This window comes from Nipponia nippon, unplaced genomic scaffold, assembly GCF_047370975.1.
Source record: "Nipponia nippon isolate SJK-2023a ecotype South Korea unplaced genomic scaffold, ASM4737097v1 scaffold_58, whole genome shotgun sequence".
Taxonomy (NCBI): domain Eukaryota; kingdom Metazoa; phylum Chordata; class Aves; order Pelecaniformes; family Threskiornithidae; genus Nipponia; species Nipponia nippon.
The window spans coordinates 46,592-57,794 of NW_028262378.1; the positions used below are offsets into that span (position 1 = coordinate 46,592).

At 47.6% G+C, this 11,203-nt stretch overlaps 1 protein-coding gene across 1 annotated transcript; it reads left to right on the forward strand.

Moving 5' to 3' along the window:
• Window positions 1-5,596: 5,596 nt before the first annotated feature.
• LOC148051669 (uncharacterized) lies at window positions 5,597-7,120 on the forward strand. Its single transcript, XM_087735457.1, is given in 1 exon segment — window positions 5,597-7,120. A coding segment is annotated over 1 exon segment (1,524 nt).
• Window positions 7,121-11,203: the final 4,083 nt, after the last annotated feature.

Here is an 11,203-nt window from a genome sequence, read left to right on the forward strand (position 1 = left end):
GTATTGGACTTTGGGAGAGTACAGAAAGAGACAGCCCCAGCGTTTGTGGGGCCGTGAATGCGGTTGCCTGGATACTGGAAGAGCAGCAAGAGCTTTTGGTTTTGGCACCTTTGGTGTGGGAGGAATCCCTGGACGTTCGCAATTGGTGAGCTGGCTCCGGACCAGCAGCCCAGGCAGATAGTATTGGACTTTGGGAGAGTACAGAAAGAGACAGCCCCAGCGTTTGTGGGGCAGTGAATGCGGTTGCCTGGATACTGGAAGAGCAGCAAGAGCTTTTGGTTTTGGCACCTTTGGTGTGGGAGGAATCCCTGGACGTTCGCTATTGCTAGTCGGCTCCGGCTCAGCAGCCCAGGCAGATAGTATTGGACTTTGGGAGAGTACAGAAAGAGACAGCCCCAGCGTTTGTGGGGCAGTGAATGCGGTTGCCTGGATACTGGAAGAGCAGCAAGAGCTTTTGGTTTTGGCACCTTTGGTGTGGGAGGAATCCCTGGACGTTCGCTATTGGTGAGCTGGCTCCGGCTCAGCAGCCCAGGCAGATAGTATTGGACTTTGGGAGAGTACAGAAAGAGACAGCCCCAGCGTTTGTGGGGCAGTGAATGCGGTTGCCTGGATACTGGAAGAGCAGCAAGAGCTTTTGGTTTTGGCACCTTTGGTGTGGGAGGAATCCCTGGACGTTCGCTATTGGTGAGCTGGCTCCGGCTCAGCAGCCCAGGCAGATAGTATTGGACTTTGGGAGAGTACAGAAAGAGACAGCCCCAGCGTTTGTGGGGCAGTGAATGCGGTTGCCTGGATACTGGAAGAGCAGCAAGAGCTTTTGGTTTTGGCACCTTTGGTGTGGGAGGAATCCCTGGACGTTCGCTATTGCTAGTCGGCTCCGGCTCAGCAGCCCAGGCAGATAGTATTGGACTTTGGGAGAGTACAGAAAGAGACAGCCCCAGCGTTTGTGGGGCAGTGAATGCGGTTGCCTGGATACTGGAAGAGCAGCAAGAGCTTTTGGTTTTGGCACCTTTGGTGTGGGAGGAATCCCTGGACGTTCGCTCTTGGTAGAAGCTGGCTCCGGCTCAGCAGCCCAGGCAGATAGTATTGGACTTTGGGAGAGTACAGAAAGAGACAGCCCCAGCGTTTGTGGGGCAGTGAATGCGGTTGCCTGGATACTGGAAGAGCAGCAAGAGCTTTTGTTTTTGGCACCTTTGGTGTGGGAGGAATCCCTGGACGTTCGCTATTGCTAAACTGGCTCCGGCTCAGCAGCCCAGGCAGATAGTATTGGACTTTGGGAGAGTACAGAAAGAGACAGCCCCAGCGTTTGTGGGGCAGTGAATGCGGTTGCCTGGATACTGGAAGAGCAGCAAGAGCTTTTGGTTTTGGCACCTTTGGTGTGGGAGGAATCCCTGGACGTTCGCTATTGGTGAGCTGGCTCCGGCTCAGCAGCCCAGGCAGATAGTATTGGACTTTGGGAGAGTACAGAAAGAGACAGCCCCAGCGTTTGTGGGGCAGTGAATGCGGTTGCCTGGATACTGGAAGAGCAGCAAGAGCTTTTGGTTTTGGCACCTTTGGTGTGGGAGGAATCCCTGGACGTTCGCTATTGGTGAGCTGGCTCCGGCTCAGCAGCCCAGGCAGATAGTATTGGACTTTGGGAGAGTACAGAAAGAGACAGCCCCAGCGTTTGTGGGGCCGTGAATGCGGTTGCCTGGATACTGGAAGAGCAGCAAGAGCTTTTGGTTTTGGCACCTTTGGTGTGGGAGGAATCCCTGGACGTTCGCTATTGCTAGTCGGCTCCGGCTCAGCAGCCCAGGCAGATAGTATTGGACTTTGGGAGAGTACAGAAAGAGACAGCCCCAGCGTTTGTGGGGCAGTGAATGCGGTTGCCTGGATACTGGAAGAGCAGCAAGAGCTTTTGGTTTTGGCATCTTTGGTGTGGGAGGAATCCCTGGACGTTCGCTATTGATGAGCTGGCTCCGGCTCAGCAGCCCAGGCAGATAGTATTGGACTTTGGGAGAGTACAGAAAGAGACAGCCCCAGCGTTTGTGGGGCAGTGAATGCGGTTGCCTGGATACTGGAAGAGCAGCAAGAGGTTTTGGTTTTGGCACCTTTGGTGTGGGAGGAATCCCTGGACGTTCGCTATTTCTAGTCGGCTCCAGACCAGCGGCCCAGGCAGATAGTATTGGACTTTGGGAGAGTACAGAAAGAGACAGCCCCAGCGTTTGTTGGGCAGTGAATGCGGTTGCTTGGATACTGGAAGAGCAGCAAGAGCTTTTGGTTTTCACACCTTAGGTGTGGAAGGAATCTCTGGACGTTCGCTATTGCATTTGCTCAGGCACTCACTTCATTTTCAAAACTGTCCAAGATTGGCCAGCCGGAGAAGGAATTGCATGGATTTTCCACACTCCTTATTATCCACAGGCTAACGGGATAGTGGAAAGAACTAATAGTCTTCTCAAACGCTTCCTCAGACCCCATGGACCTGGGTGGGCACAACGCTTGCAAAAAGCTCTTTACTATGTTAACACCCGATGGGGAATAAACGGATGTCCAAAACTTACAGCATTCTGCGCAGAAGCCCCAACCATAATTCCAGCCCCTACAGGCCCTGACCACCCTAAATGTCCCTCCCATTTTCCTGGCCAACCTGTTTTAGTGGACCTCCCTACTGTGGGAAATGTCCCATTAGTACTTGAAACCCCGTTAAACAAATATGCCTGGAAAGCAAAAGATGCTCATGGGAAGGAATACAAAATCAACACTGATGGATCTTTTCATCCTTTTAATAGTAACCTTTTACCTCCGGTTCCAAAGAAAAAAAACGAGCGGAGAATGTTTCTTTTTTTTCTTGCAAGCAAATCTCGTGGAAAATAATATCCTGAATTACAACTGAAGACCCCCACGCAAATTCTAATTCTGTTCATTTAGTTTGTTGGTATTTTTAGGATGTATTTTACTTCATCACAGAAATTATTTTGGACGACAGTTTTCTTCACCCTTGGTTCCAGGGGAAGCTTTGGCTCCCTAAGTGTTAACCGAGAATGGGAAAACAAGTTTGTGACTCTAGGTCATTCTGTCGCTCAAGCACTTAACCTTCCAAATTGTTGGGTGTGTGGAGGACCATTTGGCCTGGAAAGCTGGCCATGGATCTCCGTCCCCCTTTCGCCTGAATGGCTGGTGAGCAATTATAGCGAAGTAAAAAACAATACCTATTGGGAAGAAAAATCACCACCACCCTGGCCCATACGATATCCTGCTCAGGGACAGTTTTGTTTAAATCGAGCTCAAAAGAATGGTGTCTTTGTAGGAACAAGTAATTGTACCTGGACCTATCGCAGGGCAAAACTTGGCCACCATGTCCACTGGGGGTGTTATGACCCATCTAGATATAGGTCTGGATTCCCTTATTTCTGGTCTCCTACAAACAATACTATCTTTGAGGAAGCCGCTGGCATCAACTGTACCTGGAGTCCCTATTCAGGAGCATGGAGATGTAAGTGGTGTAGGAATGATTCAAACACTTGGAATTGTAATGTAAATGGTAAACCTTTTGGGCCAAAAAACACTACATATTTCCAATCCAATGGACATGCTGGCAAATCAGCAAAAGAATGGAAAGGACCTTTTGCTAATGGCCATCGAGCCTTAAAGGGTCACTACTGGGTGTGTGGTCACCATGCATACAAAGTGTTACCAGCAAAGTGGTCTGGAATATGTTATGCTGGAGTAATTCGTCCCCTGTTTTTTCTGCTTCCCAAGAATGATGGTAATAATTTGGGTGTTAAATTGTATGATGATCTTACACGGAGCAAACGATCTATTAATACTGCTATAGCAGGTGGTAGTAGCCAATCGTGGGGAAAGGATGAGTGGCCCCCAGAACGAATTATTCAGCACTATGGGCCTGCCACCTGGAACCCCAATGAAGTGATTAGCGGTGCTCGAGAACCTGTTTATAATTTAAATCGCATTATTCGACTACAAGCCATTTTAGAAATTATTACCAATGAAACCGCTCATGCCTTGGACCTATTGGCAGATCAAACCACACAAATGCGAATGGCACTTTTGCAACATCGTATGGTTCTCGACTACCTGCTAGCTGAAGAAGGAGGTGTTTGTGGTAAATTAAATGATTCTAATTGCTGTTTAAAAATAGATTATAACGGTCAAGTTGTTAAACAAATAACCTCTGGAATAAGAAAATTAGCCCATGTTCCCGTTCAGACCTGAAATGTTGGGAATTTGATCCCTTTTCATGGCTTCCAGGTACCCCTTGGGTTAAGCGTATCTTGTTCTATATGTTGTGTGGTTTAGCAATGCTATTATTTTTACCATGTATCATTCCATGTTTTGTTCAATTAATTCAATGCGTTGTGACTAACATACAGTTTGTTGCTGCCCCATCACCAGACAATGTTAAATATACCCGTGCAGTGTACCAACCAAGACCTTTAGTTCTAAAAATTGTGTAAACAAATGCTCTCTTCATGTCTTACTATCCTCTCCCTCTATCACCAACATGGGCCATGAAGGCAGAGATCTGCGAGTCAAGACAGCAATCTTTGAGCCATGGGGTGGTGTAAGAGACTGTAGTGTTAAGGACAAGTGTCTCAAAGCTTGCTTGTGTGTGTTTATCTGATATGACCGGACAGTATACCACTCTTTTGCCTGACAAGACCCGAGGGCAGACCACTCTTTGGCTTATCAAGTACCACCATCTGGCAAGGAAACTTTTGCAAACTTGCTGAAGCAGCAGGCCATTCTTTGGCTTATCAGGTAGCACTGTCTGGCAAGGAAACTTTTGCAAACTTGCTGAAGCAGCAGGCCATTCCTTGGCTTATCAGGTACCACCAAGAATAGTGGTATCCGGGTCAGGCCGCTTGCCCCACCAGCAATATATTAGATGTGCATGTGTTGGGTACGTGATGTTGCCCTAGGTAACCAATCGGAAACGAGAGGGCAAACTCCCTGTCCAACACCAGATAAAAGACGGCACAATGAAACCTGAGTGTGGCCATCCACCACCGAAAAACTGAAGACAGGACCAACGGGACGCCGCTGGATCCATGGTGGTGACTATCCTTTGCTTATCTCTCTGAATTCTTGCTTCATTTCCTCCTAATATTTCCTGCCTTTCCTATCACTTTACTCTTTTATAATTACCCAATAAAACGTCTGATTGGCGGCATATGACCTCGTTTGTGTCTTAATTTCACCCTTGGGATCATTACAAACCTTCCCCGAGCTTGACAATCAGACCGGGACTTAATATTTTATTGGCGTCATGGACAGGATCCCTTGTTGTGAAAGTGCCGCTTCTCTTGTCTGTCTTACCTTCAAACTTACTTGACTTACGTGTGTACCTCTCGGGGAAGTAGAGGGTCAAACCTTTGTGAAAATTAACTCTTACGTGCTGCCTCCGTGGGATGACCACCCTCACCTTTTTGAATGTTGAACTTGCTTTGAATATTAAACTTGATTGACTTACGTGCTACCTCTCAGGGAAGTAGGGGGTGAAACTTTTGTGAAAATTGAAACTTACGTGTTACCTCCCTGAGACGACCACCCTCACTTGTTGAATACTAAACCTGCTTTAAGTGTGCTGTTGTAGAAAATGGGTGATGATAACACTATCCCTGTGGACAGGGAGGTGCTGTATAACTTTTTGGAAAAACATAATGCACGCCCTTCAGTACAAGGTATTGATTGGGCACGAGATAATTGGTATAATCTGCAGAGTATTACCGACTGAATCAGCGCCCTGCAAAAGGATGCTAAACTTCGGGCTGGAAAAGGAAAATCAATTATATGCGCCGTTTTGGGTGCCAGTTTTGTTGTAGCTGTGGAAGCAAGAGACCAGCAGCGTAGTGCCGAGTCTCAGACCATACAGTGCTTACAAGCCCTTGTCCAATCTTTGCAAGGACAAGTTGAAAACTTCAAAGAGCAATTAGAGCAGGAGAGAGCCCAGGCAGACTATCTGCAATCTGCTCTTAAAGAGCAACTCCTCATGGGCAAGAGTGGTGACAGCCATTTGCCCCCCAAAAAGAAAATTGTATATCCTTGCGAGGAGTTAGAAGAGGTGAAATTAAGATTAGACAAATTAGAGATGCCTCCTTACTCTCTTCGACCTTTGGTTAAAACTGAATTCACGTATGACAATGACCAAGACGACTCCCCTCAAATTACTACAAAAGAAGTGCCGTATACCACTACAGAATTAGCTAAATTAAAAAGGGAGTTTGGCCGTACCCCTAAGGAATCAGACACAGAATATGTATGGAGGGTGTCGTTGTCAGGTGGGGACCAGATATTACTAAGTGAAAAAGAAGCTGAAGGATATTGGGGGCCCGGAGCGTTTTTAACTACCGGTGATCACCGCGCTCCCTGGTCCGTAACCCAAAGGGCAGCTTACTGGGCTGGAGGCCTCAATCCCTTGGAACGAGGAGACCCTCTTGCTATCACAGGATCAATTGATCAATTGGTAGAAAATATACAGAAAGCGGCATGTTTGCAAATGATGTATGATCGTGAGCTTAAGCTCAAACAGGAGTCCCCAACGATGATGCCGGTGGACCCTGAACGAATGACCCCCCTGATAAGGGGCCTCCATGAATCTTTAAAACCTCTGGGCATACAATTACAAAGTACAATTAACGCAATGTCCCAGGGCGAAAAGCTCTCAACTGCACTAGCTGGACTGGCGACTTCTGATCGCAGGAACCAAAATTTTAAAGTATGGACTTGGGGAAAGGTTGCTCAGGAGTTAATCAATTACGGGCAAAAATATGGCCCAATTAGTACCCTGTCCCCAAAATCAGACCTGGAGGGTTTAAGACGTACTGAAATAAAGCCTCCCTCACATCTTGAAAATGAAAAAAGGGTGTCCTTCGTTAAACTTTTTGGTGAAAGAAACATCTCAAACAAGTGTGTTAGCTTATGGACCGTAGGGTGTCAGAAAGGTGTTCCTCGAGATCTTATGGACGGGTTACCAACTGATAGGCTTGAAAAATTAGTTTTAGAGTGGCCCGAAAAGCCAGCAGCCAAAGTAAAAATGTTTGAGAGTCCGGTTCCTAGTGCACCCCCACCCCTAATCAAATTGACTGACTCAACTGCCCCCCAAAGGTTGACGGGAAACTAATTCCTTCGCCCCTTTGTAGTGAGCGGGGGGCGAAGGGTGGGTGTATATTAGACAGCTCACTATAGGTCATAGAGGTGATTAATAAATCACCTGCCTTGTAGGATTTAGACGAGTACCCGTTACATTTTTAGTGGATACTGGTGCTCAGATTTCAGCCATCAAGACAGAAGATGCAGCGCGCGGAGGTATATCATTGTCTAAGTGACGTTTGCTTGTGGCAGATGCGTTCGGTAATGTTCAAGCACAGGCACTGGCTACGGTCAATTTACAGCTACCAGGGGAGGAGACAACCACTCCAGTGGAAATGATTGTGGGGCCGCTCCCACTTAATCTTTTAGGGCTTGATGTCCTGATGGGTAAAGTGTGGACAGACAATAAAGGGGGAAGCTGGTCTTTTGGTGTGCCACGGATAAATATACGTCTCTTACTAGCTGCACCTTTACTTCCCCCTTCAAGATTAACAAATGTTAAACCCTATCCCTTGCCTCTAGGGGCACGGGAGGGGATTTCCCCAGTACTGGAGGAATTAAAGGAACAGGGGGTTGTGGTTTCTACTCACTCTCCCTTTAATTCTCCTGTATGGCCAGTCTGAAAACCAAATGGGAAGTGGAGACTAACAGTCGATTACCAAAAGCTCAATGCAAACACAGGCCCGTTAACAGCTGCTGTACCAAACTTTGCCGAACTCATAGCCACTATTCAGGAACAAGCACATCCTATTATGGCAACTACTGATGTTAAAGATAGGTTCTTTATGGTCCCTCTGCAACCACAGGACCAAGATCGTTTTGCTTTCACCTGAGAGGGGCAACAGTTGACTTTTACAGGGCTCCCTCAAGGATATAAACATTCCCCCACATTAACCCACCATGCTTTAGCACGAGAATTAGAACTAATCCCATCAGAGGAAGGGGTTAAAGTTTATCAGTACATTGATGATGTGCTAATTGCAGGGAGTCAAACAGAAAAAGTTCAGACAACACAGGATAACATTATCACTCATTTAGAAAGCCTAGGGTTAAAGATCCCACCTGAGAAAATTCAGACTCCTTCAAATGAAGTTAAATTTCTAGGGATTTGGTGGAAAGGAGGAATGACATGTATTCCTCAGGATACCCTCTCCACACTGGATCAGATAAAAATGTCCGAGTCAAAGAAGGAATTGCAGCATGTGCTAGGAATACTTGTATTTTGGAGAAAACACATTCCAAACTTTTCTATTATTGCTAGGCCCTTGTATGATTTATTGTGAAAAGGTGTGTCATGGGACTGGACTCCTTTTGGTATTTGAGGCAGCTAATTACCAGGCTCTTGGCCCAATCCATCCTACTGACCCAGTTCAGATTGAATGGGGATTTGCCCAGTCAGGTTTATCGATACACTTCTGGCAAAAAGGCCCCGAAGGACTCAGTCGACCCATTGGATTTTATTCCCGCAGTTTTAAGGATGCAGAAAAGCGATATACTGTATGGGAAAAGGGACTATTTGTGGTCAGCTTAGCCTTGCAAGAGGCAGAGCGCACCATTCGTCAACAAACCATAGTGCTTAGAGGTCCTTTCAAGGTCATTAAAGCTGTTTTAGCCGGGACACCTCCCCCTGACGGGGTGGCACAAAGAGCTTCAGTGCGGAAATGGTATGCACAAATAGAACATTATTGTGACATCTTTAAAGTATCTGAAGGTGCTGCTAAAAATCTAGTCATCCAAGAAGAAATAGTTCCAAACGAAGAGGAGAATGAGCTTCCTGCAGTTGTGCAAGTAGCCCCCCCATTTTCAGAACAATTACAAAATGCCTGGTTTACTGATGCCTCTGCTAAGCGAGAGGGCAAAATTTGGAAATATCGTGCTGTTGCTCTACAAATAAAAACTGACCAAAAAATAATTACTGAAGGAGAAGGCAGTGCACAAGTAGGAGAACTGGTGGCTGTGTGGAGTGTTTTTCAAAATGAAGCTCAATCTACTTCTCCGGTCTACATCTACACTGACTCTTTTGCTGTTTTTAAAGGATGCACAGAGTGGCTCCCATTTTGGGAACAAAATGGGTGGGAAGTCAACAGAATACCCGTGTGGCAAAAGGAAAAGTGACAGGACATTTTGGCTATTGCTAGACAAGGAGACTTTGCTGTAGCGTGGGTAGCCTCTCACCAAACTGATGACACCCCAACCAGTCGATGGAATAGCAGAGTTGACGAGTTAGCCCGACTTGCCCCTTTGCAGAATGAACCAGTGACAGAAGATTGGGAACGACTTTTAGAATGGCTGCACCTAAAAAGGGGACACACTGGAACCAAAGATCTTTACGGGGAAGCTCAAGTTAAAGGTTAGCCAGTCACTCGAGAGAACTGTCCAACCTGCATTTCAGCCTGTGGCCAATGCTGCAGCCGTTTAGACAGACAACCCTTAAAAGAACCCCCCATACACCTTAGATAAGGGAAAAACATTTGGGAAACTTGGCAAGTGGATTATGTTGGTCCTTTTCAAAAATCTGAGGGAACATATTATGTCCTGGTAGGAGTACAAATAATATCAGGAGAATAAACGGATGTCCAAAACATGTCTCTTTCTGTACTCTCCCAAAGTCCAATACTATCTGCCTTATCAGCTGAGCCGGAGCCAGCTCTTCAATAGCGAACGTTCAGTGATTCCTCAAACACCAAATGGGTCGGGACCAAAAGCTCTTGCTGCTCTTCAAGTATACAAAGGCAACCGCATTCACTGCCCCACAAACGCTGGGGCTGTCTCTTTCTGTACTCTCCCAAAGTCCAACACTATCTGCCTGGGCCGTTGAGCCGGCCCCAGCTCATCAATAGCGAATGCCCAGGGATTCCTCCCACACCAAAGGTGCCAAAACCAAAAGCTCTTGCTGCTCTTCCAGTATCCCGGTAACTGCATTCACAGCCCCACAAACTAAGGGGCTGTCTCTTTCTGTACTCTCCCAAAGTCCAATACTATCTGCCTGGGCTGCTGAGCCGGAGCCGACTAGCAATAGCGAACGTCCAGGGATTCTGCCAACACCAAAGGTGCCAAAACCAAAAGCTCTTGCTGCTCTTCCAGTATCCAGGCAACCGCATTCACTGCCCCACAAACGCTGGGGCTGTCTCTTTCTCTACTCTCCCAAAGTCCAATACTATCCGCCTGCGCTGCTGAGCCGGAGCCAGCTCACCAATTCCAAAAGACCAGGGATTCCTCCCACACCAAAGGTGCCGGGACCAAAAGCTCTTGCTGCTCTTCCAGTATCCAGGCAAACGCATTCACTGCCCCACAAACGCTGGGGCTCTCTCTTTCTATACTCTTCTTAAGTCCTATATATCTGACTGCACTGCTGAGCCAGAGCCAGCTCACCAATACCGAACGTCCAGGGATTCCTCCCACATTAAAGGTGCCGGGACCAAAACCTCTTGCTGCTCCTCCAGTATTCAGGCAACCGCATTCACGGCCCCACAAACGCTGGGGCTGTGTCTTTCTGTACTCTCCCAAAGTCCAATGCTATCTGCCTGGGCTGCTGGTCAGGCGCCGACCAGCAATAGCGAACGTCCAGGGATTCCTCCCACACCAAAGGTGCCAAAACCAAAAGCTCTTGCTGCTCTTCCAGTATTCAGGCAACCGCACTCAATGCCCCACAAACGCTGGGGCTCTCTCTTTCTGTACTATCCCAAAGTCCAATACTATCTGCCTGCGCTGCTGAGCCGGAAGCCTGATCACCAATTCCGAACGTCCAGGGATTCCTCCCACACCAAAGGTGCCGGGACCAAAAGCTCTTGCTGCTCTTCCAGTATCCAGGCAACCGCATTCACTGCCCCACAAACGCTGGGGCTATCTCTATCTATAGTATCCCTAAGTCCAATATAATCTGCCTGGGCCGCTGAGCTGGCCCCAGCTCATCAATAGCGAACGTCCGGGGATTCCTCCCACACCAAAGGTGCCGGGACCAAAACCTCTAGCTGCTCCTCCAGTATTCAGGGAACCGCATTTTCTGCCCCACAAACGCTGGGGCTGTGTCTTTCTGTACTCTCCCAAAGTCCAATACTAAATGCCTGGGCCGCTGGCCCAGAGCCAACTAGCAATAGCGAACGTCCAGGGATTC